Source organism: Lepidochelys kempii, chromosome 14, assembly GCF_965140265.1.
Source record: "Lepidochelys kempii isolate rLepKem1 chromosome 14, rLepKem1.hap2, whole genome shotgun sequence".
NCBI classification, from domain to species: Eukaryota; Metazoa; Chordata; order Testudines; family Cheloniidae; genus Lepidochelys; species Lepidochelys kempii.
In genome coordinates, this window is record NC_133269.1 from 37,081,659 (window position 1) to 37,108,989 (window position 27,331).

General features: G+C 50.8%; 1 protein-coding gene and 1 long non-coding RNA gene across 3 annotated transcripts; one reads left to right on the top strand and one right to left on the bottom strand.

Annotated features, from left to right (window-relative positions):
* Positions 1 to 18,403, top strand: LOC140898419 (uncharacterized). The gene is made up of 4 exons (XR_012154980.1): positions 1 to 88; positions 3,158 to 3,305; positions 17,995 to 18,058; positions 18,193 to 18,403. It is a non-coding gene; the product is annotated as an uncharacterized lncRNA (long non-coding RNA).
* On the bottom strand, positions 14,972 to 26,815 carry LOC140898407 (zinc finger protein RFP-like). Of its 2 annotated transcripts, none has more exons than XM_073312212.1 (7): positions 26,366 to 26,815; positions 23,780 to 23,875; positions 22,959 to 23,189; positions 22,160 to 22,182; positions 20,180 to 20,295; positions 17,976 to 18,035; positions 14,972 to 15,981 (listed from the first exon to the last, which is right to left on the bottom strand). In XM_073312212.1, exons 1-7 carry the CDS (start codon positions 26,780 to 26,782, stop codon positions 15,470 to 15,472), a joined length of 1,455 nt encoding a protein of 484 aa, XP_073168313.1. In that variant the 5' UTR covers positions 26,783 to 26,815; the 3' UTR covers positions 14,972 to 15,469. The 2 variants fall into 2 exon arrangements, with proteins under 2 accessions (XP_073168313.1, XP_073168312.1); XM_073312211.1 differs by having other exon boundaries at positions 23,073 to 23,189; positions 26,366 to 26,800.
* Positions 26,816 to 27,331: the final 516 nt, after the last annotated feature.

Here is a 27,331-nt window from a genome sequence, read left to right on the forward strand (position 1 = left end):
GGTCTTTTGCTGCTTGCTGTCTGCGTGACAAGAACCAGGGGAGTGGGAGAGTGGAGGGCAGCCCCCTAACAGCATCAAAAGAAAAAGGGTAATGTAAGAATAAATAACCAAACCCGGCCTACGGACCAAGGAATGTAGTGTAAACAATACCACTGACACCCCCACGAGACTGAAACCTTTATCACTCGCCCTAGATTGACACTGCCAAATTTGGAGGAAAGAGAATGGAATTATACAGTCTGGGATATGGAAATATAGACCAATGAAGGAACATTAAATCAAATCAAATAACCACCCAGACTTGTAATAACTGTAAAATATGAAATTGTTGAAGAAGTTGTAGAAAAATAAGGTCTCAGATGTGTGCCTAGTACGATATTGTATGTCAAGTGACGGAATGGAGTGACATTGAATGGGCAATGTTATTGTGGATTTGTGAAACAACTGTATCATTTCTGCTGTGCTTCTGGCTCGGGCACGAAATGTGTAAGCAATATAAAAAAAGACATGCATTGCTGATTAAGATTAAAAAAAAATATGCTTGGGGAATTGAGGCTCACTAGGGAGATGTGCATTGTATAACCTTATACTGCTTGTGTAATTCTTCCTCAGATAAACTGTTGTGCATTAAGTATCCTGAATCTGATTTGTTCACTGTCCCGGTAAACATTCTGCCCAGTTGTGGGCTGTTAAAGATTCCTTTCAACACACAGTAATATCCTTATCCTCTATTTATTAGCAATGACCAAAACAGTCAGAATACACACGCTAAGCAGACAATGCTCATCACTCCCAATAGGGCAGACAAACTTTTCCTGTTGTCCAGACTGGGTCAGGTGATCTGGGGAACTCCAGCTTTGGCAGGGTGTTGAAGTGTTGGAGCTTTGATCTTGAGCTGTGTCCTGAAGTTGGTTCCCAAAGAATTTCCTTTTGGACCCCAGTTAATACAGTGAAACTTGAGTCCTGCTTAGCTGTACCTTAACCAATCATTTTATTAAAATGTTACTAACCAATCCTAACATATTGTAACAAAACTCTCTAACCAATCATACCCCACCACCTTAACCGATTTACACCGCGCAAAATTAATTATTCAACAGACAGAACCAATCAAAGAACCAGACAGAGACGGCACAGATAAGGAATAGAGAAGTGGGGACCATAAAGACAAAGCAATAAAGAAATGTGGGTTTCACAACCACAACTATTGTGGCACCTTAGAGACTAACAAGTACTCCTTTTCTTTTCGCGAATACAGACTAACACGGCTGCTACTCTGAAAACTATTGATAAGTGATCTCTTGCCAGGCAGCATGCTGTCAAACTGTTTTCTTTAACCATCTTAAGAACTGGCAGCTCTGGTCTGAGCATGGGCAGCAGGTATAATAGGCAAAGGGAGGCTAAGTCTCCCCTAGCGCAGCCACCAGCGGACGCCTTGGCTGTGATGGTCCTGACTTTCTGCGCCTCTTCCCCTCCCTGCTTCACTCCTTTCCTGAGGCCCCCACCGCCAGCCGCTACCTGGTGAGTCCCTCCTCTCTGCTCCTCCACTCCACCTCCCCACCCAGGAGGTTCCCATTGCTCGCTGTGTCCCTCCCCGGGGTGGGGGGCAGGGGCAGGCGGCTTGGGGCAGCTCAGCGGCCTGTGGCTTGGGCTGCTGCTCAGGCCAGTGCTCCTCCGGCCACGGTGGGCGTGGCAGGGCTCGGGGCTCCTGCGGGTGAGTAGAAGGGCTGGGGTCTCGGGCAGAAGGGGTGGGGCCGGGGGGCACTGCTCCCTCTAAGCACTCCGGCTTTTTTTTTTTGCTTCAGCGGCGGCACAGAAGAAATTATTTGGGCGCACGGCCGGTTAAAAATTAGAGGGAACGTTGGCCGGGGGACTAGCCTCCCCGAAAAGCCCTTCAGGGTTGAGTGGAAAAGGGTGGACTGTTCTATGACGACAACGCCTATCAGGGCTGACAAACTCACTGCTCTTCAGGCATTGCTTTCATAGTATTTATCCACAACAGGTCATGGGCGGCCTCTAATAAAGGCTCAGGTCACACTGGTCCTCAGGATCATTGTAAGACGTGTGGGCAGAGGATGAACTATGTTTGTATACCAGAAAGTGTTTTATAGTCTGAATCCAGGCAGGGTTGACAAACCAGTTTTGCCGGACAAAGGGATATCTCTCTCCCAAAGTTAATAGGTAGATTAAGCATTATAAAGAACACAGTTGCAGCCCTGTTTGCATATAGGAATGGTTCTCAACCAGGGGTATGTGCCCCCCCTGGGGGTACACAGAGATCTTCCAGGTGGTACATCATCTCATCTAGATATTTGCCTAGTTTTACAACAGGCTACATAAAAAGCATTAGCAAAGTCAGGACAAACTAAAATTTCAGACAGACAATCACTTCTATATATGGCTCTATATATTATACACTGAAATGTAAGGACAATATTTATATTCCAATTGATTTATTTTATAAAATTGTATGGTAAAAATGAGAAAGGAAGCCATTGTTCAGTAATAGTGGCTCTGACACTTTTGTATGTTCATGTCTGATTTTGTAAGCAAGTTGTTTTTAAGTGAGTAACTTGGGGGTAGGCAAGACAAATCAGACTTCTGAAAGGGGTGCAGTGGTTGGGAAAGGTTGAGAGTCAAGAGAAAGAGCACACCGGAGAACAAACAATGTGGGGTGGGGGCACGTCAGCAGTTTACTGGACTATAACTGGGGGACAAGAACTGCACCCTGCAACCCTTCAGGAAGGAAACAGGAGAGCACATTTTGCATTCATCAAAAGGGGGATCCCAGTGATGGTGGTTGTTGACCCTGGGAGAATGCTTTAGACATTGATTTCACGTGTTTAAGTTAAACTCAGACTATCTGAATCCTGTTATACCTGGTGTTTGATGCGTAAGCAGTTGGTCTGATTGCTTCGCTCACTCTCTCTTCAATCTTAATCTTTGTTGATAAACGCCTGTTTGTTTTCACTACAAATATATCTCAATGCTGTGATGTTATATTCGCAAAAAGAAAAGGAGGACTTGTGGCACCTTTAGAGACTAACCAATTGATTTGAGCCTCTAAGGTGCCACAAGTCCTCCTTTTCTTTTTGCGAATACAGACTAACACGGCTCCTACTCTGAAACCTGATGTTATATTGGTGCTCATCCTCAGGTCAATCAAACAAGCTGGTATTGTCCCTTTGCAGACGGCTTACCTGGGCATTTCTGAGTGTCCAGTGGAGAGGGGCTGGACACTGCAGAAGGACACGTCAGAGGAGCTGGAGGACGAGGTCGCGCCTAGTGTTAACCTGCAAGGCAAAGTAAGGACTGGCAGAGCCCTGGGGAGTTTGGGTGGGGAGTTAAAAGGCCTGGAGGTGACAGGGAACTGACACCCAGTTCAGCAGAAGCACGTCTCCCTCCTGCTGAGGCAGGGGGGTAACAAGGAGATTCACAGTCCGGGGCACCCTGAGAAAACATCACAGCCGGAACCTGCAGTGTGTGGAGCTCAGGGATGGTGAAATAACACCGCCAAGGGGCTTAAAAATCAACCATCCACCTCCAGTGCTGGGGATTCCACAAGCTCCCTTGGAAGCTATTCCCGGGCTTTAATACCTGTATGGTTAGAAAGTTTTCCTAATCCCTACCCTAAATCTCCCTTGCTGCAGGTTAACACTTTTAATTCTCATCCTAATTTCAGTGGCCACGGAGAACAGCTGATCCCCAGTCTCTGTATAACAGCCCGTAGCATGGCTGCAGACCATCGCCAGGCTGCTTTTCTCAAGACTAATAGCCCCACTTCTTTTAACCTTTCCCTACAGCTTAGGTTTTCTAAACTTCAGTTCATTTTTTGTTGCTCTCCTCAGGACTCAATCCGATTTGTCCTCATCTTTCCTAAAGTGTGGTGCCCAGTACTGGACACAGGACTCCAGCTGAGGCCTCCCCAGTGCCAAGCAGAGCGGGACAACGACCTCCCGCAGCTTACATTCAACACTCACATTAATACACCCCAGAATGATACCAGTCTTTTCCCCAGCTGCATCAACGGCTGACAGCCAGACAGCTGCGGAGTCCATTAAAGACCATCCCCCCTTACCTCCATTATTCAAGACACTGGGAGTTTGAGAAACTCAATTCTACTTTATTCTTTTCCAAGCAAGTAATAAAAGCTAAATCCCCACCCCACCCCCCATCCAAGGCCCAGCCCAGCACATTGGTGCTTCCAGCACTATTGTACCCGAAGGAAGGAAGAACAAGTTAAAACTGGTAGAAAAGCGCTCACAATCCATAAGAGAGGAATTTCCCCTGCCTCTTCCTCTCAGCAATGGGGAGACGCTGACCCCTCTCCACATCTGTCCTCTTGGGGCATCATTGGTAGCCCTTTAGAGTTCAAGGATGACTTCACCCAGCACTCGTAGGACATTTCCTCTCTCTCTGGGACACGTGCAGTGAGTTCACAGTTCACAGCCTCAGCTCTCTGGCTCGCAAGAGTAAACAGTGCCCATTCAAGGCCCTGCCCACCCAGCCACCCTCTCCTCCTCCTGACTGTATCTCACATCTCTGCAGGATCAGGCAGTCACTTCGTTCCCCATTTTAGTCTCGACTCTTGGAGTGCGTATCCAGCACTCACCCTCATTGTTTTTGCAGACAGATACTCATCATTTTCATTGTTCTAAGAGAGAGAAAAATCTCATAACAAAGGCTAGGGAAACGTGAAAAAAAAATGTGAAAGGACTATTTTGGAAAGTGATCATTTGCCTTTTGAAGTCCTCAATAAATCCGAGCTCCATCCTGTCAGAATAATTTAATATAAAAATATGTGATAGAACAGCCTTCACCAAAAAGAGAAAAGCCCACAATCTAGGGTGGGCTATAAACCACTTTCCTGTTCATGAATGAAATCCCAGAGAATCTTAAGATTCAAAATCTGGAGAACATATTTACCCATTTCCTTCTGAACAGGCCAAACCTGCTTTACTTAGCACTGCTGCATTATTCGGCTGTGTTATTGACAAAAGTTTTAAAGCATCATCGTCATAAAAAAAAGAGGAAAACAAGACAAACCTAACCAAAAACTTCCTGTCTACAAATGATCTGGATTTGGCTGGAAAAACTCTAGATGCCACTTTACCAATAGATGGAGGCTGGGATTTGTAGACCTGAATTTATGGGGGCTAGTTTGTTATGGCTCACCAGTGATCTGATTAGAATAATTTAGGTTCGTGTCCCAACTCAGGCTCCCAGGGGGATAAAGAACACAGATAGTGTATGGCAGGAGCGGACTCTTGTGGTGTGTGGCAAGGGCACTGACACTGAGGGCAATGCCAGAGTTTTAAGATCTTTATTAAAACAAGTGAAAAAGCAATCAAAGCTACAAGGCACAGAGTCACAAATAAGTAATACAATTCTAAAGTTCCTGGTGGTAACATTCCTACTCTAAAGACTATTTAAGGTAGCATGCTCACACCCTTCCCTGAAGACCGGGTAGCAGGAGACAGAGGACCAGCCTTGTCTCTGGCATGCCCAATAGATTTGATGGTCTAGGTCGAAGTCAGGTCAGGATGACGAGTAGCTATGTTGCCAACCTGAACGGATAGCTTAATAGAAGGTATAAAAAGTGACGAACGAGCAACCCCTCTGGGTTGTTTGCCCTTTTATAGGGTTTATTTATAATTTATTGAATGCTGGTGTATAAGAAAGAAACAGTACAAAAATTAAATGCTTTTCAGCATAATCAGGAGCAGTGTGAGGATGTCTGGGAATGAGACACTCTCACTCCAAAGGGGAGTATTAGTGACTCTAACAATCACTCTGCTAATGGGGGATTGGAATAAACTTCTCAGGGTCAGTCTAGACTAGAAAAAGGGGAGGCGGAACAAAGGAGATGCACTAGCTAATCCCAACCACTTTTCCTGCCCTAGACAGACACTCGGAGACTGATATTATCACTCCCCATTTATTCCCTCTCTGGAAGGCACAGATTTGTCTCAGGTCACTCCTCAAGCAGAGTTGGGAACAGACCTTAGGTCTCCTGAGTCCCAGGCCAGTGCTCTATCCACTAGGCAATGCTCCTGCTCTCACAGAGGCTGATGCTGCTGTAGCAGAGGTGGGAAATCCAGGCTTCCAAGAAAAGACCCTGTGGAAATCAGTCTCTGCTAATGCTGCTGTCTGAATGCAGAGGGGGCAAGGAGAAGGGGCAGAGGGGGTGAATGACGAGAGGCAGCAACTCTGTACCCCTGTGCTCTCCCTCGCCTTTTATCCCATGATCCCCAAACAGGAGTGTCCTTCTCATTTCCATGGCAGGGGGATCCCGGCTGGGAGGGGGAAGGGAGAGGGGGGAACTTCAGCCAGGCGGGAGGAGTTTCCTCTCTCCCTTCCCCCACCTGTGTCCCATCATCTCAGCAGTCAGGACTGCAGCAGGAAGTGGGGAGGGGCTGATGGGGGCTTCCACTCCTCTGCCTGGGGTTTACTTACATCAGGCAGAGCCAGAGCGTCACTGAATAGGTGATGCTCGGATGCTGCTGGATCCTCACCCCAGCGATGGGAAGCTGCAACACAGTGACTGTTGGGGAGATGGAGACATTGGATTCTACCTCCAAATCCTACCCAAACACTCCCACGGAATGAAAGTGAGGGAGGAAATTCCCGACAGCTAACAGGGTGGGTGGGGAGCCGTGACTGATATTTGCCTCGATGCTAGGACACCTGCTGACGGCCGCCCTGACCTGGGTGAGATGGGGCAGAACTGAGGACTGTCGTTCACAGCACATTTTTGAGAGTCCCAGCTTTCTCCTTTACTCGCCACATGTTTCTGTCTCAGTTTCCCTGGTTTCTCACCTGTGCGGGTGCCTCTCGGCCTCTTCCTTTCTTCAAAGGCCTGGAGAGCCGGGACCCATGGCTCTTCCTCTCGTTCCAGCCGGGCGATCAGGTCAAGTATGGGAATGGGAAATCCTGCGCAGGGGGTGAAATCAGGCAAGTTCAGGGCGCATGGAGTCTTGGTGGAGTATTTGTCACAAGGAACATGCCCTGAGTTTAACCTGACCCTATGGGGGGAAGGATAGCTCAATGGTTTGAGCATTGGCCTGCTAAACCCGGGGTTGCGAGTTCAATCCTTGCAGGGGCCATTTAGTGATCTGGGACAAAATTGGACGAGATGACCTCCTGAGGTCCCTTCCAAGCCTGATATTCGATGATTATATAGGACACCTTGGGAGCAGCAGACTTCTGGGGGTGGGGGTGGAGTGTTGTCACGCCCCCACTAGGAGTTCTCAGGGTAGATGCGCTCTGGGGGACTTGCTGGCTTACACAGCTCTGGTGTTAAACTCCTGCCTATTTCCAAACCTGCCGATAGGCACTGGAGCTAGCAGTGCTGGGGCTGTTGCTGCACCCTGGGGCTTGAAGTGGTTTCCATTCTATCCCAAGTTTACAGTTTGGTTCAGTGGCTCTCAGCCCCCCACTGTGCAGATTGGTCCCGCACCCCTGAGCCTGCAGTACGGAGAGCCCTCCCCATGGATAGTCCCAAAAGGACCTGTGAATGGTGTGTGAAGGAGAAATAACACAGGCAGGACAATCCCCTGCTTCTGGCCCCTTGACAGCTGGAGAGATGGGGATGAATTAGCCTGTCCATTAGGCTTCTGACTCCCCTCTTCCCTTGAATGGGGTATGGAGATGCAAGTCTCTCTCACTGTGGAGCTGTGAACTATGCGACCCTCCTCCTCCAATCCAACTGATCAGGGAAGAACCTGACCAGATTCAGACACACAGACCCCACGGCTTCCAATAGCTGAGGGCACAGGAATCCCTTACCCAGTGAGGTCACCGTCTCAGAGGTCTCCTGCATGACGTCCCTGTAGAGGGCTCTCTGAGTGGGGTCCAGCAGAGCCCCCTGCCCCTGGGTGAAATACACAGCCACCTCCTCAAAGGTCACCGGCATCTGAAACAACAAGAATTCCCCACTGAGCACCTGCTGCCCCAGCCACAATATCAGTATTCATGGGGGAGGAGGCCCAGAGTAGCAGAATCCCATCCCCACCCTGCTCAGAGCAGCCAGGAGGCTTCAGGGGGTGGGAGATAGTGAGAGCTCCTTGTCCCCCCCACAGCACATGGCGCAGGGCAGGGTCTTCTCATTTCCCACATGCCTGCCAGCCACAGGCTGATATGGGAAACAGAGCTCTGAGCCGGGGACAGGGACAGGAATCCCAACAGCTTCCCTTCGTATTTCACAGCAGCCTCTGGCCAGTGGGGTCAGTTTTCCCAGCCCTGCCTGGGGGGGCGTTCCCTGTTTCAGAAATGAAGGAATGCTCCCCCCCACACACTGGCCAATGGGCCTGTTCAGAAAATCAGGCCCAGGTTGATCATGTCCCAGCAGGTTTATCACAGCCTGTCTCTTCCCCACCTCCCATTGTGTGTTTCCTGCCCTTCCCCCTCTACAGCAACTCCCGCCTGCAGCTCCCTGAAAATCCCCTACCTGAGCTGGCTCCATCACAGCCATTTCCCTTCCCTGTCCCCTGGAAGATGGGATGATCTGGAGTGAAAAGTGGACGTGATTCCTCAGCCTGTTGGGGCGAGACAGACAACGGGGGAGGTTTCAGAAGGGGCTGGAGTCCATTTCACACCCCGATTCCCCCCAGGCTCCCTCCCTGCAGACAGATGCTCTGGGCTCTGCCACGCTGGGAAAACCGTCAGTCACTTTATTACAACACAGACCCGGCCCCTCCCACCAGCACTGAACCCCGAGACACTTTTAAACCCTCCCAGGGCAGAGTCTCTGAGACAAATACTAGAAAAGAGCAGAATCAAAGGAGCCACTTTGAGCTATCCCCCCGACATTGGCCCCGAGGGCAGTGTGTCCCCCACAGCAGCACAGTGACTTGACTGGTGGCAGAACCTGGCTTTTCCTCTGTCAGCTCCTTCCCTTGTTCCCAGGAGAGTCAGGCTGTCCAGGGGTGATGCAGGGAATGGATCCAGGCAGGCCTGGGAGCTGGGAACCTCCCTCCCCACTTCTTGCTCCTGCTGCCCATTTTGGTCTCACCATTCCCCTTCCTGTCTCGTCCCTCTCCCCTCTGCCTGGGAGAACTGGGGACTGTCCCGTTCCCATGGGCGTTTGCTCTCCAGTGTGAGCCTGGCTGTGTCACAGAGGGCAGCAGCTCTGGGACCCACAGACACAGGGGAGCCTCCCCCCCCCCAGGTACAAACTCAGCAGCAGGTCCCTGAAAGGGGCCCTTTGTTCAGAGTCAGTTTCCTGCCCAGCCCCAGCCCTTTTCCCCAGGGTCTCTCCCCATCCCCTGCAGGCTCCGGCTCAGGGGCTGATGTCGGCAGAGCCCGGGGATGCCCGAGGGGGCTACTTCCAGGTCCAGCGAAAGTCCCCACCTAGGCTGGGCCCAGAGGGGGGGGGGGGGTTAATGAAGGTCTGTCCCTGGCACAGACCCCACTGGAGAGCAGCAGTTTTACACTCTGGGCTCTCAGGTAGAGGAGGCAGAGGGGTGTCTGACCCAGGGACCTCAATTCAAGGGCTCTAATATCAAGAGCAGAGAGACACACACCAGCCTCCTCCTCTCCCTTAGCAATAGCCAGAGGCTCTTGGTGGCAGCAGCTAATGACTGAGCCTCCCTGTCCTGCCCCTTCAGCCCCCAGGGACAGGCAGGTAGAGACTGATCACATCGGCCCATCCGCACTCACCCCCTGCCAGAGCCAGCAGTGACTCTGGTCTGACACCGGTGTGGCTGAGATCTGAATCCTGTCTGGAAATCAGACCAGGGCCCTGGGGAGCCCCAAACACTCAGGAGACAGACCCCCAAATCATGAGTGTGTCTGAAAATAATAAATCGGGAGCAGGGCATTGCTTGGTGAGTCTCTCCTCTCCTCTTCTCCACTACACCTCCCCTGACCCTGGAGGTTCCCATCGCTTGCTGTGTCCCTCCTCAGGGTGGCTCGGGATGGTGCTCGGGCCGGCCTGGGGGTTGGGCGGGTGCTTGGTCCAGTGCTCCTCTGGCCGCGGTGGGAGTGGGGCAGCCTTGGGGCTCCAGCAGGTGAGGGGAGTGAAAGGGGCAGGACCTCGGGCAGAAGGGGTGGGGCCAGGGCGCGAGCCTCCCTGAAAGGGGGTTTCATCTACCGCTCATGGGTGTGACACTAAGTCCTTCAGTGTTGACCGGAAAAGGGTGCATTGTTCTATGAGGGCAATGACTCGTTTACACTGCTCTATATACCATACGCTGAAATGAAAGTACAATATTTATACAATACTTATATTCCAGTTGATTTATTTTATACAATTATATGGTAACAATGAGAAAGGAAGCAATTTTTAAGTAACAGTTTGGCTGTGACACTTTTGTATGGGTATGTCCGATTTTGTAAGTGAATAGTTTTTAAGTGAGGTGTAACTTGGGGGTAGGCAAGACAAATCAGACTCCTGAAAGGGTTAAAGTGGTCGGGAAAGGTTGAGAGCCACTGGCATATAGAACCAACAGAGCGAGCACACTGGAGAACAAACAATGGGGCACGTCAGCACTTTACTGAACTATAACTGAGGGACAAGAATTGCACGCTGCAGTCCTTCAGGAAGCAAACAGGAGAGCACGTTTTGCATTCATGAAAAGGGGGATCCCAGCAATGGTGGTTGGTGACCCTGGGAGAATGCTTTAGCAGTGGATTTTACTTGTTAATGTTAAACTCAGACTATCTGAATCCTGTTATATCTGGTGTTTGACGTGTAACTTGTTGGTCTTATTTCTTCGCTCATTCTCGCTTAAATCTTAGGGCTTGTCTACACTGAGCATGTGGAGAGAGAGAGAGAGAGAGACAGAGAGATGCTTAGGGGGTTGAAAGCTAGCTAACAATGAGTCAGAGAGTTGAGAAATTCAAAGGTGAATTTTGCAGCCATTGAACCTGAGATATACACAGACACTGAGTTCAACCATGGTCCTGGGTGAAATCAGATTTTTTTAAAAAGGTCTGACTCTGTCAAAGGGCTATTATTTATTTTGGGTAAATGCAATCTTAGTACAGCAGAAAATTCAGAAGGTTCTCAAACTATGTTTGAAAATAAAGTACACGCACAAATGCTTATTTGGAGGGGAGGGGGAATTTGTCTCTACTCATCTTTATAGATTGCAAGTTCTTTGGGGCAGGGACCTCAGCACCTGTAAGCTGCTGATTTGTGTATCATGTTTGTTTTCTTGGAACAGGGAATGGGCGCACTGCCTTCTTCCCTGCGTGCCGCACACACATAGCTCCCGGCTGCAGAGTGGTGGATGAGGACCCCAGAGCAGTCGTTCACATCAGCGCAGGGCTGACAGCTGCCCCCAGCCCAGCTGACAGCTGGACTAACTGCTGGAGCCCTCCTGCCCCAGTGCTGATATCCTGAGATGTCAGCCAGGCTCCAGGCTCACAGCGGGGGCCCCCAGCTGTCAGTCGGGAGCTGGGATCACAGCTGGAGGGACAGCCCAAGGGGACAGCCCAAGCTGTGAGCCTGGGGCAGGGTCAGTTTCACAGCAGGGAGCCGGCAAGCTATGAGATTGAGGGCTGCTAGTATTTCACGTTTCCTCTCTGGCTTCATGGACGGGGTGGGGGTGGGGGTGGGGTCCAGCTGTGAGCCCGAGCGGCTGCCAGTGCCCCACAATGCCAGACTTCAGTCGGTGAAAGCGCCCCTGCACCGGTGGCAGAAGGAGGGCAGCGTGGGCATCAGCAATGGATTTAATGGCTGCAGTGCCTATAACTTAACTTAAGTAACTGCGACCTAACTTAAGTCAACCTAATTTTGTAGCGTAGACAAGCCCATTGAAATGGATGGGGCAGTTCCCTCCTCTCAGAGCTATTGGCTCAGGATCTCTATATCAGTTATGCTTGGGCCACATTTTCAAATGTATCTTTTCAGTCATCTGGGCTGGAAGGTTCCTTTCTGGTTTCTGATCTTTTTTAATCATGTGACTCCAGCGATGGGTCCCTAGGGAATACCCCATAGCACCTGTGTTTAAACCCACTCCTGTATGTTCCATGCAGCAGAGCGAGGGTGGCTGTGTCCATGATTCATGTGGACGCCCGGCTTGCAGTGCCTGGGCTGTCAGGGGTGTGGTGGGAGCAGCTCGTTCCTTCCATTCCTGCCTGGCAGCAGCTCGAACACATCTTGCTTCAATCTTCTGTGCAAGGAATGTGCCTCACTCAGAGCTCTGGTACCCACCTCTCTCTAAAGAACAATGCGGGGTGACAGGCTGGGGCAGCATCAGTGGCCAGGGCTCCCTGCACCTGCCTAGAGGAATGAGCCCGCAGGGCAGAGATTTAGGTGGAAGCAGAAATCAGGGGAGAAAATCTGGGAAACTGGGAGACTCTGTGGCTCTCAGAGACTCTGAGTGTGTTCCTACCTTGTATTTCTGGGCAGCCTCCTCCATGAGAAGCACCGTGTGAGATCTGTGCTAGGGGGATCTCTCACAAACCACACACACTGCTTCCCTGGCCTTGTCACAGAACAGATCCGGGGCTTTGTTGTGCATCTCACACAGAGTCTCTTTTCCTGGTTTGAAATCCAGTTGTTTGATTTTTTCCACTATATTTGCTAGCTGATAATTATTCTGGAGAGCCCTTTCTGGGTCTGGGCTCTGTAGGTAGGGCAGCAAAAAGGGTCAGAGCCCAGCTCTTCCCATTTCTCCCAGTACTGAGTGATGCAGCCTCAGCAGAAGTTGTGACCATAGTGTGTGGTCACTGGGTCTGCCAGATATTCCAGACAGATGAGACATTTGGTTTCCTCTTGGATTTCCCATACAGGAGCCACTGAGGCCATGGCTGCTGGGATCTCTGGTCTTCTGTTCTATCTGCATCAGAAATGGTTTTTCCGAAAATGGGAGGTCCCTGTCCCAGCTCATATCAGCTGCACAGGTGCAGAATAAGGTGAAGAGAAAGGAGAGCCCAGGAGGAGGAGCTGAAGAAAGATTAGGAAAGAAGGAAGCAGGAATTACATAGGCAAGGAATGGGAGCAGTGGGGTATAAAGAACAAGAAAGGGAATGAAAGGAAAAGGTTGGGAAGGAAACAAACAAGGACACAAAAGCTTAGAGTCAGGGTCTGTCTGCACAGTATGTGTCCAGGCAGGGGTCAGGCTGGATTGTCCTCCAGCAGCTAGCCCCAGCTGCCCCCTTGGTGCCGTGACTGCACTGCTCTTGGTAGTGTGGTCAAACCAGCAGTCAGCATGTGTACATGTACTCAAGCTGGGAATCACACCTGCCAGGTGCTATGTAGACGTACCCTCAATCAAACCAGGCCATTTTACATTCACAATGAGAGTGTCCACAGTCACACACAGACTTGCACTGAAACAACACGAGGTGGGAACTAAACCGTATTAAGTGATTTCAGTGACAATGTGCATGTAGAAGAGCCTTGGCTTGGCTGTGTCTTGCTGAACATCTACCCCCCCACCCCCGAGACCAGATTAAGGTCAGAGGCAGCTGGTGCGTGCTAGTGACAAGGCATGAAAATGTAAACAGCTCATTAATCAGGAGGAACAATCCTTGAGCTGAAGGGTGATATTATGGTAAATCCTCTTTATGACATCAGTCTAAAGGTCACAGCCCAGCCCCTTCAAAACGCCAGCTAAGAACTGGAAAGAAGATTTTACGTTTAATCTTTGTAAAACTCCATGCACAGAAGGGAAAGTAACAATCCTACCCACTCCCCACCGCCATCCCCCACCCCATTCCAGATGCCCCAGTCTCTTCCTGTCATTTTTTCTCCTTGGCCCAATACTGAGCCCATAATCACTGTGGACTAGGTCTGCTGGGGGGAAATACAAGCCAGGGATCCTTGTTTGGGTTTTGTCTGACTCTGGGCAGAGGAGTGTCAGGCTAGAGAGACGGGACAATGGGGACTGCTCAGCACACAAAGCTGGACATGCTGAAGTCCACAATGAGCAGCAATCTGCCCCTCTGCACAGGCTCTTTGCTGCTGAAGCTCCCCGCAAATGTTTCCCACCAATGCATTTGCCTCCATGGGTCTAGATTCTGACCCAGGTTGTACCATCGCTCCTTTGACCTCAGCAGTCAGCCAGTGTTTGGGGCCTTGCTAGGTTCTTCCATTGGGAGGAGAAACTGATTATAGGAGTCAGGTATTTCTTTGGTGCAATCTTTATTATTTACAATGTCCACACATGCCCGTGCCGGGTACAAACAAACAGCAGCCCACAGTTTCCTTACTCAGAACTCCACGTCTACATTTCTAGGGAACCCTGTGCCTGAAGCAAGCCCTGTCTCTCCGTTTCCTCCCGGGATCACACTCCCGACTGCTTCTCTTGGCTTTCTGCCTCACGCACACCAAGCTGCCTGCTCTACATTTAACACTTAGATCAACCTGGTGACTTTATTCAGGGCTAGGAAACGTGTGCTCCGAGTACCACAGCTAGATCGACCTAACCCCTGATGCAGACAATGGAATTCCGCTGCTGACCTGGCTGCAGCCTCGCAGAAAGTGGGATTAACTAGAGCGATGGAAAAACCACTTCTGTCAATGTAGGATGCATCTACACTAGGGCACTTCAGGCACACAGCTGTAGCGTTGTAGCTGTGCCACTCTAGCCACTGTAGTGTAGACACACCATAATTCATCCGGAGGCCTAGTCCATACCCAAACCTTAGGTCAGTCTAGCTACATTGCCCAGAGCTGTGAAAAATGTGATGTAGTTAGGTCTATCTAACCCCAATATAGACGCAGATAAGTCAAGGGAAGAATTCTTTGTGGCCCTAACTACTGCCTCTCTATCAGTGTAGGATGTGTCTATGCTAGCCATTCATTTCTGCTGGATATTGGGATGAATGCACACTCCTCAGTCCCTGGCTCTCCCTCTGCTAGTATCCCTGCTGGTGCGGAGTCTCCAGCTTCTCCCCAAACACCAATTAATTCTGTGTCCCTGCCACCCCCACATCTGCCTGTCCCCAGCCCAGCTGTCAATTCTACCCCCAACCCCACATCACTTCTGCCCCCAGCCCCTCCCTCAGTTCTGCCCCTGCAGCCCCCACATCTGCCCCTCAGGGCGCCTCTGCTCCTCCTGCAGCTCCAGGGTACTTCCCCCTCCCCGTCTCATCCCTGATTCTGCACAGAGGGACGGGGGAAGAGCTTCCAGGGGTCATAGAGCTAAGAGGCCAGATGGCTGGGAAGACGGGAGTCCTCCAGGCCACAGGGGCTAGGGTGACTGTGGCTAGAAAAGCCCATTGTTTCATTCCCAGTGGCCTGTTCACCCCTCTTTCCCCCTCAGTGGCACTGTCTGACCCAGAGTCCTCCTAGATCATAGAGGACAGTGACAAACAGGCTGCACAGTCCCTGGGGCCGTGATAAGTTTGGCTTCTCTACCCCGCTCACTCTGTGCTCTCTATGGTTTGACAGTCCAGAGGCTGCACAGAGTTGAGACCAGAAGCAACCTCCAGGGTCATAGAGACTAGGGTGTGTGAGGCTAGAGAGGCTGATCTCAGGGTCCCCAGTGGAATATTCCCCCTGCCCCCGGGTGTCTCAGGGACACAGTCTAAGCCTGGATCTCCACACCCGGAGGCAGGGGCGGATTCTCTCCCCAGGGACGGAGCCCGGCGGGAAAGTGAAGATCGGGGCCTCGTCACCAGCATCGATAAATGTCACCTGCCCCCGGTCACAGTCCAGACAAACCCGGATCCTGCTGGGGGCCCGGCTCAGGGGCAGGGGGGTCACAGGGGAGCTAAGAACCCGGAACTGACACAGCCACTGCTCCACAGCCCAGATCCCCCCCTCATGGCCCTGGTTGATCCGTCCCTTCTTCCCCACAGTCTCTCTGGCCACCCCCACAGCCCAGTATCGCCCACCCTCCACCTCCACCTCCCAGCAATGTCTCCCCGAGGTGAATCCCTCACAGCCCAGCACCCAGGGCTCAGTGTCAAATCTCTCAGGGTTGTCGGGCAGATCCTGCCGCGTGTCTCCCCATCTCACACTTTTCCGATCCTCAGACAGGACGAGTTGGGGATGAGCCGTGTCTGGATCCAGAGTCACATTCGCTGGAGAGAGAGAGAGAGAATCAGAGCATTAGGGGCAGAGCTCAGCCCTGGGGGAGGCTGGGACCATTTCTCACACTCCCCAGCAGCACCGTTCTGGCTGGGTCAGTCCTGGATCCCAGGGAGCTGCCTCTGTCCTGGGCACCTGAGACTGAGCAGAGATGTCACTGCAGTTCCCCTGTCTCTGTAATAAGAACAGGAGTACTTGTGGCACCTTAGAGACTAACAAATTTATTAGAGCATAAGCTTTCATGGGCTACAGCCCACTTCATCGGATGCATAGAATGGAACTTCTATGGATCCGATGAAGTGGGCTGTAGCCCATGAAAGCTTATGCTCTAATAAATTTGTTAGTCTCTAAGGTGCCACAAGTACTCCTGTTCTTTTTGCGGATACAGACTAACACGGCCACTACTCTGAAACCCGTCTTTGTAATGGGACCTACTTCACTAGTTTCTCATTTATTGCAGAGGCTTCAGCTCCCAGCTTCCCATTCTGGGGCTGCTCCATTCCTAGCGGCACAGATATAGACAGGAAGATGTCAGAAGCTTTGATTGAGAAGGGAGCAGAAGAGGCAGGTACCAGCTTTAAACCTGAGAGGGAAGCTCCCTCTCCTAACGCAGCCTCCACTCCCACGCAGGGAACCAGAGAGGATGATGCAGCATTGGGGAAGAGCTGCTTAACACCAGTGAGTAGGAGGTGGCATTAGGTGGGGTAGCCCCATCCCCAGCCCAGAGAGAAGGGAGGAGCTGGCAGCGTCAGAGAGAGAGCACCTCCCCAATCCAGGAAGCAGTGAGTAGCTCTAATGGGAGAGCCCAGTCCTGCCCAGAGGAAAGGCAAGATGTTGGAGAAGAGCGATAGGGAGACCCCCTGCACTGGAGTAAAGCAGAGGGAGGTGTCAGCCTCAGGGCAGAGAGTTCTGTCCGGGTGCTGCTCAGTGAGAGTGTTTCTGTTCATCAGCGTGGACATGAACTTGATGTCAGGATTTTTTGTGTGATGTCAGCTTGGGATCTCCCCAGGAGTTCCTGAACCTTGGTAGAATTGGGGGTGGGGGGGTAACAGGTCCTGCAGCCTGTGGCCCCACCCCCTCCTTGGCCCCGCCCCACCGACATCCCGCCCCAGGCCAGGTTGGGAGCCGAGGTCCTTGGGGGCCTGAGAGCCGAGGTCCTTGGGGGCCTGAGAGCAGTCCCTGGCCTATGTCCCCGCTCCCTGGAGTGCGCCACCCAGGGCGGGTGGACGGCCCAAGGCCCCCCCGCCAAGGAGCCGCTGCCAGAGGGGTGTGCCAGTCGCTTTTGGAGCCGTGCCGCCTGAGATAAGCAAAGCCTCCCTGCCCCCCTCCCGCACCCCAACCCCCTGCCCCAGCCCAGAGCTCGCACCCAAACTTCCTCCCAGAGCCTGCACCCCTCACCCCCTCCCACACCCCAATTCCCTGCCCCAACCCAGAGCTCACACCCAGCCCTCAAACTCCCTCCCAGAGCCTGACCTCCGCACCCCCTCCTGCACCCCAACCGTTGCCCCAATCAAGGTACCTCACTTTATTTTCCTTTACTTCCTATTACTTATAATATAGGAGGAGGAGGAAGAAAAAAAGAATGAAAAACAGGGGGGAGATAAGAGAGAATGATCTTTTTCTTGGCTGGGTCCCGAGGCGGGGAGGGGGGGCAAAAATAAAGCTGCACACAGGGACCCACTAACTCTAAATCCGCCACTGCCTGCTCCCAAACTATGCCCATGTTAAAAAGTAGGGGGGCCTGACCATCCCACTTCTAAAAGTGGTATGGCCTGGCCCCTGGATCGCCTCACTGTTTAGTGTGTTATTTTTAGGGCTGTAAGAAGAAAAGGAGTACTTGCGGCACGGCTGTTACTCTGAAACCTTTTAGGGCTGTGTGTGTCATGGTTGCTGTTGGTTTGGTTGATGACTTTAGCTACCATCTCATGAAGATGCTTTCACTGGAATTTTCTCTTAAGTTAAAGACAATCTCCACCTGCTAACTCACCCTGTCTGTGTGCTTGTAGGTATTTTCCTCTTTTTGTCTCCAGTGCAGACAGCAGAGTGTCTGGAGGGGAAAGGATAAGAGAGGTGAGATTTCAGGCTTTCATATTATAACAGCATCCCCACTCTCAACTCGTAGACCTGTGTTTTCATCATGACAGGGAAACACTCAGGTAATTAATATAAAAAGGTCAGAAACCTTCTATTTCCTCTCTCTTCAGGCATCTCCCAGCAATGGAGCCAACATCCATGAAGCCTCACAACCATCCCAGGATACAAAATATGTAAATGTGATTTACTTTTCCCTCCTCATCACCCCCCCCTCCCCCCGTTCAGACTCCAGTTGCTTTCTCTCATTCACTTGCTGCCTTTTGTTGTAACCTAGACCCAGATCATACAAAGACTTTGACATAAAAGTAACTTTGCCCACTTTGGTCCCTTTGACACTAATGGGATGTTCAGAGTTTGTGAAATCCTGGCTCTATTTGTGAGCTGTTGGGTCTGTTTATTCAGCATCTCTACAAAGAGCAGCACCATGGGGCCCTTGTCCTCCATAGGCAGAAATATGCATCATAATAAAATCATTTTATCCATGTGAACATTGAGGCAGGGAGAAGGTTGACTCCATGAGCCAGATTCACCCCTGTACCGGCAAAAGGAGAGAGGGGAGAGGCCATTTGTGACTCCGCTATTCAGTGGCTGCAGGGGCCGGTGCAGACCTTGGTGCAGGCTGAGGAAGTTCTGAAGCCAGCCAGAGCTACCTCCCTCTGACAATGGGCCCTGTGTATCTTGCCCAGCGTGCAGAGTGCCAGAGGCCCAGCTTTACATGGCCCATGTCCCTCTGTCCCTGGTCCACCCCATCCCTCTTCCACCCGCCCGCACCACCCCACCCCATTCCCAGCCCTCTCAGGAACCCGCCTTCTGCCTGCAGCTGCTGGGGAGGAGGCACCAGAGGCTGCTGTGCTGGAGGGATCCCTCACCGTGGGGGAGGGGCTTTCTCCTTCCCTGCAGCCCATGTACCCAGACTAGCTGCCATATGAGACCAGAGCCCAGTGATGGGCTGGTTCCAGATTTAACAAGTAGCCTTTTATTTAGGTTCTAGATTTTGGGTGCCGACCTTTAGGGGCCTGGTTCTCAGAGGGGTTGGGCACCTGCAGCTCCCACTGACTCCCCCTGCAGCTGTGGATGCTACACAGCTCTGGAGCACCTGCCCTGCAGCTCTCTAGTTGGGAGAGGGTCACTCAGGTGCCCCAAATTCGGCCATTTTGTGATTGTGAGCTTTAATGCTGTGACCTTTGGTAAGTCATGAAATTATTGTGAGACATCCTGATGCCTGGGGCTCTGCTACATCTGCTCAAAGTATCTGCTTTCCACTAGTTATTAGCTTAAGTATTGAGAATTGGTATCAAGGGCTATTTCTTATGCATAAGTTTGGACAGACGGAGATTGTGCATTTATACTGACTGACTTAGCTTTGGCCTGGTCTGTCGTTTGCTTGACATAAGGGAAATGTTGCCTTAAGTGACCTTGTTATTAAGTGATCTGTTCATAAGTTACTTAGTGGGACAAAGAGATGTTTTGACCGCACAAGGTGCTTAAAGACAACAGGCACCAAAACATACTGCCAAGGAGCAGCTAGCAAAGTCCAAAAACCCCCATGTGGAGAAAAGGGTCAAAGTGACCTGTGCAGATCACTGTGTACTGAGTGATCATGAATGAATCAGAAAAGAGAATAACTTGAATAACTTGGACAGCAAAAGCCCTGCCAATTAGAAAGTTCATGCATGTTTAGTGTATGAGTTATACAAGATACTATTAATAACATACAAAGGTGATTGGAAAAGAACTAATAAATATACAATTTGGATGCGTGTAACACGTAAGACATTGTAAAGGGCAGACGGAGCATCATAGGAGAAATGTATCATGACCTGCCTATGCCCCTGAAGAAGGTAACTGGGCAGTATTTCTTTCAGTAAGTCTGTCATTTCTTACTTGAATAGTAATTGTGATGGCAAGACATGCTTTTGGAACAAATAAGGGGTTGAATTAATCAACCTGAGTGACTTGCACCCCAAGTGTGTGGCATTCTCACCCAACAATTAAATAGATGCATAATCTAATTATGAACCAATAGACCAGTGCCATTCGCCTCCAACAGTCTCAGACACTGATCCCAGTTTCCCATCCTAGATTCCTTCTAAGTACCTTTGAACTTTCTTAGAGCCTCCGATAGCGCAATAGTTTTCTGGGAGAAACCACTGACTCGCTCTTCCAGGTCAGGAGAAATCTCCTCCGGCTGCTGGAACTTCCCCTTCTCACACCTGGAGAGAAAATTTCACATGATTATATTTCATTTCGTGACTTATTATAAATTCTTGCTGGTGAGTCGCCACTCTAATGGGCCTGGAGTTAGAATTCCTCTACTTCTCCCAGCCTCAGAACAGGTGCAACATTCCCCTCCAAGGACCCATTAATCTTCTTCAACTCTGGCCTGGAGAGACCTGCTCTGAGGATAAAAGGGGAATTGAGTCTCTATGGCCAATTCACTCCATGGCCTCCATGCTCTGAGGGACAGCAGGTTCCCAGGTAAAGTGCTGTAGAAATCTGCCCACTAGGAACTAGACTGAGACATCAACTCCCCACTCCCCAGTTCATTCCACACAGGTCTCCAAACAGTTCTCAGGTGGGGAAGACTCTTGAGCACTGCTGCCCTGGGCTGAATGGTGACCAGGGCCCCAGCAGTGACAGGTCCATATTCCATCCCCACAATCCTGAGGCAGCCTCTAGGAAATACTTGAGGTCAGTCTTCCCCACTGAATGGATAATTCCAGAGTTTTCTTTACAAAGGTGAGAACCTCAGGATGAAGCTGATCAGAGAGGTTTGTATCCAACATGTGACCTTCACCACACATTCTGTTGTAGAGCCCTGGGGAGATGTGGTACTAACTGTGATGGGATCCCCAGGGTACAGCCTGGGACTGTGAGACTGCTGCACCCCCTTAATTCTCTCCAGCCTGGGCTGTCTCTCACAGTGCCTTGCTCGTGACAAGCAGCAAGCCCCTCCAGGCGTTGTTATCACTCAGCACAGCAGCATGCGGAGCTCCACACCCAGCTAGATTGCCTGAATGCTCCCAGAGCCACTCACAAATCACACAGAGAAAAGCACCAGCCAAATTCCCTCACCCCACATCCCAGATTCCAGCACCCAGCACTGTACCTCAGGACTATACCGTCTATTTTATTATTTGGTTCACCACTTCATCAAGGGAAAGCGGATATACACCAGCCTTTGCAAAACCTGAGCAGATTTCCCACACACTTCATATAAACTCGCTGGTAAAGATAACCAGTAAAAGAAGTTTATTGACTACAAAAGATAGATTTTAAGTGACTATAAGTGATAGACAAAAAAAGTGAGAGTTAGTTACCAAAATACAATAAAATATAAGCACGCAGTCTAAACTCTCAACACTATTAGACTGGGCAACATCTAGATTAAGCATTTTTTCTCACCCCACTGGATATTGGAATTCATAGTGCACAGATTTCACCCTTAAAATCTGGGCCAGCCTGCTCTGTTGGAGTCTTAAGCCTTCTCAATGTCTTGGTTGCCTGCAGCATAGGTGGAGGCAGGAGAAAGGCCAAGCATGGGCTCCCTGTGTTCTGTTTTACACCCTTAGCCCATGTGCTTGGAGAACACAAGTCCAGGCATGTCTCTGGTGGGCATTGCTGAGTCCACAGGCAAGGCTGAGCAATTGCCCTGGTGTGGCCTTATGCAAGTGAGTCATCGCATTGTAGCTCCCTTGCTGGATAATATCTGGTGGTGTCTGTTCAGTACATACCCAGGTGTTGGTTACCTCCCTTGTCATTTTCTCTGGATAGCTAGTATCTGGGTGCCTCCCGAACCCACAGCATATTTTAGTGACAAGCATACAACACATTCTCATAACTTCATATGTATTGATGATATACACATTTAGATGGCACAATGGGTTTCAGCAGATCATAACCTTTCCCGTGATACCTCACGTGGCATGCTTTATGTGCAATATCACAATTATATGTAAATGAGGACTCTGGGGTTACAGAGTGCTCCCCCGAGGTATAGAAAGTCACACTAACATCACCACCAAGCTCTTTCCCAGTGTTGTGAAATGTGAGGGGGAGGGAGAGAGAGCCACGTACCTGCTCAAGATGCTTCTGACATCCTATAGGAGAGAGAGAGAGAGAGAGGGAATTTCAGTCCCATGTGACACGCACACACAGGGGATCCCAGGGAAAGGATTCTTCAAATATGGGGAAGAGAGGCCCTGCCCTGACCCCAGGCCATGGATTGGAAGGGACCTCAGGAGGTCATCTAGTCCAACCCCCAGCTCAAAGCAGGACCAATCCCCAATTTTTGCCCCAGATCCCTAAATGGCCCCCTCAAGGATTGAACTCACAGCCCTGGGTTTAGCAGGCCAATGCTCAAACCACTGAGCTATCCCCCCGATCAATGTGTCTGTAATGCTCCAAAGAACAGGAAAGCACACGCCAAGTTACACTGAGGATTCCAACTGCTGGACTCTAGTTCTTACGATTCAGAAGCCCACCCTTCCCCGTGTGGGGTTCTGGGATGTTTCTAACCAGAGGCGTCGGCTTCCAATTGTCCCTGGGGGTGCTCAACCCCAGACCCTGCCCCCACTCCACCCCTTCCCCCAATGCCACACCCCTGCCCCTCCTCTTCCTGCTCCCACTCTGCCCCCACCCTGCCTCTTCCCCGCCTCTTTCTGCGCCCTCCCCCAAGCACACCCTATTCCCGATCCTCCTCCTCCCTCCCAGCACCTCCTGCACACTGCGGAACAGCTGATTGTGGCAGACAGGAGGCACTGGGAGGGAGGGGAGCTGGCTGCCGGTGGGTGCTAAGCACCTGCTAATTTTTTTACATGGGTGCTTCAGCCATGGAGCCACAGAGTCGGCATCTCTGTTTCTCACTCAGTCTCACAGGCAGGAATTCACTCGCTGGCTTCTGACACTTCCCCTCCATCTCACTGATCAGCTCACTGAGGCGGGAAATCTCTTCTGAGCATTTACTGAAGTTTTCATTTTGTATCCTCACAATCTCCTTGTCCAACTTCTCCAGCTGGGACAACAGGAGTCGCTCTTGTTCCTCCAGGAACCACCGCAGTTGCTGAAATTCAGACACAATCTTCTGCCTCTCGGTTTGTGTTTGTTTCTGTATAAAAATAGGGAAAGGGCTAGTCAGGGACATGGATGGAGCCTGGGGCCCTTTCATGGAGAGCTGCGTGTGCGGGAGGGAGAACTTTGTTGAAAATCCTAAGATTTCTGACATTTGACTCTACCCTATGGGTACTAGGCAGAGGATTCTCTCACACCTTCCCCTTTGGCCCCGTACCTCTGAAAGGGATGTTTCCATGTCTGTCACGTTAGCATATTCTGTTATTCACCGTCTCTGAGAACTCCGACCCACAGCAGCAGGTGGCAGGACTCAGCACTACACTGACAGACATGCCAGGGGAGTTAAACAAACATTTTAACAATGCCAAGCAATCACCAGACACAGTGGACAGCACTTCATATGTGACATTCAGTTCACTTGTGGGGATTTCTATGAAAGCCACAAGGGCTAGACATTCACTCATTAACTGAAATGGAAGCTTAGGGCTTGTCTACACGTGAATCTAACCCAGGAATCCACGATCATAGGGAAGCACACACACGTCAATGTTCATCAGGGCCAAAGAGGAATCTGCCTCCAAACAGACCTCCCACTGCCAGTCCTGCTGGTTAATAACAGGCACCTACCAGATACTCCTGGCTTTTCCCCTTTCCAGTCACTTTCAATGCCAGCAGCTTTTCTCGCTGTTCCCTCAGAGCCTTCAATTGGGCCTGGATTTTTTCCTGAAGAAACAGAAATGATTTGGGAGGTTTTATTTGGAGGGTTGAGAAGGGTGTGGAGCTGGGTGTTTTTCAATCCAAACCCTCAGATTGGTTGGTACTAATCACTTTGTGACATCAGGACCACCAAGGAGATGAAACCTTCTCAGTGGAGACTGGGAGTGTGTTGTATTCAGACTCGTTAGCAATTCAGGTTCAATTTTTTTTTAATTAGAGAGAGATCTCATTTGTAACCAAGCTTTTTTGGTATTTATGAATAGATTAGTAGCGTAGCGCATAACAGGACTCTGGAGTCACTTGGGGATGGATCAATAAACCTGTGTTCGAGAAGGCTTAATGAACAAAGTGATACAAATCCCAGAAGCCACCAGGGTTTAAATATGGGCTGGGATTTCAGCCCTGAAGACCTGGGGATTGCACTGGTTGGGCAGAGCTGGTCTAAACCCCAGGGCAAACCCTATGAGACATCGGGAGGCCATTCATCTGGTTTGAAGCTGTGCAGTCCCAGTTTGGTGGAGCACTATCCCTGTCCATAGGGACTTAGCACTGGACGTGGCTTTGTCCGGTGAAAATGAGAGAGAGGAGGAAACAGAGCTGGATTTACAGCTTGCGTGCTCCTGGCAGGGTCCCCACACTGCCCCCAGTAGCTGGGCAGTTGTGGGGCCTTGTGTCCGAGCTCCCTTCCACTGCCTGCGGGGACTCGGAGCTCCAGGGTCCCCTGCTGCCTGTGGCATCTGGAAGCTGCAGAGTACCCCACTGCCTGCAGCGGCTCGGAGCTCCTGACCCCCGTGGGAAGTAGGGGTACCACCACTTTTAATGTTTAGGCACCCCAGTGCCCCCTGCACAGCCCCTCTACGACTTCCCAGTGCCTCCCCACAGACGCCCCCACTGCCACCTCCCTGCCTAGCCCTCCCCACCCCCTCACTGCACAGAGCCACTCCACAAACCCTCCCAGACACCCAACTCTCCTGTGCCCTGCCCCCACTCACCAGCCCTAATGGGAGGTGTCTGCAGGGCTAAGCGAGGAGCCCTCCAGCAGGGTTGCGTGGGACCGTCTCCCCCTCAGCTGGCCCCACCCCCTTCTGGGACCCGGAAGCAGCAACATTTGAAATTTTAGGTGCCCCTAGAATGCTCGTGCCCCTAGGCATGCCTACTGTGCTAATGGGAAATCCGGCCCCGGGGAGGAAACTGAGGACGCATGAAGGACACCAGCGGGGGGCACCTCCATGCAGAATGACAAAGGCAGGATGGGCCCATGCAGGCAGGCGTGGGGATGTCCCGTATTCTGGGGGTGTATCTCTGGCCACCCTAATGAGAAATGCTGATTTGTATGAAGAACCGCTGGGGATTGCCCGAGTGCTGTCCTAAACCTTTTCAGAGGCCATGTCTTCTGGGTAGGTACCTCCCTATCCCATTCCCTGGTAAAGGTCCCAGAAGCAGTGGATTCTGGGAGATTTCCAAAGGCTGCAGGTGGGGTAATGGAACCCCTTTGGCTGGTCCTTGCCCACGTACACACTAGTACAGTTCAGATGGACACAGGTCAGCACCGCCAAGGAGTTATTTGCTACAATCCAGTCTAATCCCCGTGGTATTTGGCACAGCCCTGCGCTGACTGGAGCCCTTTTGTGGGTGGACTCAAGGTGTTTGGGGTCCAGCCAGTGTTTAGCCCAGTGATCTCCTCTAGTACAGACTGGCATTGGAGTTTAACCCCTGATGGAGCAACACAGGAGTTCAGAATCCCAGTGAGAAACCCCATCTCCCTGCTGGGCCTGGGACCTTTATCGAGGAATCTTTCCCTTCTGATGGACAAATTTCTTCACAGGGGGCTGATGCTGAGGTGGCAGCATGGCCTACTGGTTCGGGCCAGGGACTGAGACAGGGGAGAGCTGGGTTCTATGCCGAGCTTGGCCACTGACATGCTGGGTGACCCTGAGCAACTCACTGCCTCTCTTTGTGCCTCAGTTTCCCTTAACACCCTTTGTTTGTCTTACTTACTTAGACTGTAAACTGCTCAGGACAGGGACTGTCCCTCACTGTGTTTTGTGCAGGGCCCAGATCTCATTTGTGGTCTATTAGCGCTACTGTGATGCAAATAAAGATAATAATAATAAATTCTATTAAACAAATCTGTAACAACGGCTTGTAACTTCCCTTTTCCAGGCTGAAGATAACACTCACATAGACTGGCCTGCAGCTCTTGTGATTTAAACCTCACTGATCAATTAACAGCTTCAATTAACAGTGGAAGGTAGTTTTGAAAAGAATTGAAAATCTTAGAGAAAAGTTTCCCAAATCAGATATCTTTAAAGACTTCATTTTTTGCCTTTCTTCCCATGCTAGCTGGTCATTTATTTTGTTTCAGCATCTCCCGTACAATGACGGCTTTACAGAGTTGAATGATGCGCCACACCTGTGCCAGGTAACTTCCAGTGAAATCAGCCTGTAATTAAAATCCAAAGTTATTACCCATTAAACTGGACAGCAATTCCCTACCTTGTACTCCTGGGCAGCCTCCTCTATGGGAACCACCCTGTGAGCTCTGTGAGCCCGGGACTCTCTGCAGATCACACAGATGGGGGTTTGATCCTCTTCGCAGAACAGTTTCAGAGCCTCCTGGTGTCTCTCACACACCCTGTCCCCTCCTGCTCCTTTTGCTGCCTGTAAACTCAGCCGTTTGGCAATTTCTAGGACATTTGCCAGCTGCCTGTTGGGCCTGAGGTTTCTCTGTTGCACAGTTTCTCTGCACTGAGGGCAGGAGGCGGCTGTGTCGGATCCCACCCAGCACTGGCTGATGCAGGCTCGGCAGAAATTGTGTCCACACTCCAGAGTGACAGGGTGTGTGAAATACTCCAGACAGATGGGACATGTCGCTTCCTCCTGGAGACTTTCCATGGGGTTCTCTGCAGCCATGGCTCCCTCTGGGCAGAGTACGGGGGTAAGTTTCAATTTCCTGAGTTCACACAATGCCCCGCCTGCAGCAGCAAGGAGGTGTTTCCTTTCCTGGAACTGATTCACTCTATTTGCTGAATTGGAAAGAGCCAACTCCCAACTGGTTTCAGAGTAACAGCCGTGTTAGTCTGTATTCGCAAAAAGAAAAGGAGTACTTGTGGCACCTTAGAGACTAACCAATTTATTTGAGCATGAGCTTTCGTGAGCTACAGCTCACTTCATCGGATGCATACCGTGGAAACTGCAGCAGACTTTATATATACACAGAGAATATGAAACAATACCTCCTCCCACCCCACTGTCCTGCTGGTAATAGCTTATCTAAAGTGATCATCAGGTTGGTAACACTACGGCCCTGGAGGCTTTCATGAAAAATGTACCCCCCTAGGGCTCTGGTCCTGCAATCAGCCCCTTGTGCTGGTGTGGAGGGTCACTGGGGCTTCACATGGACATTAGAATCCATCCACCTGTCCTGACGAGCTTGCAGAACTAAGGAGTGATATTTAGGCT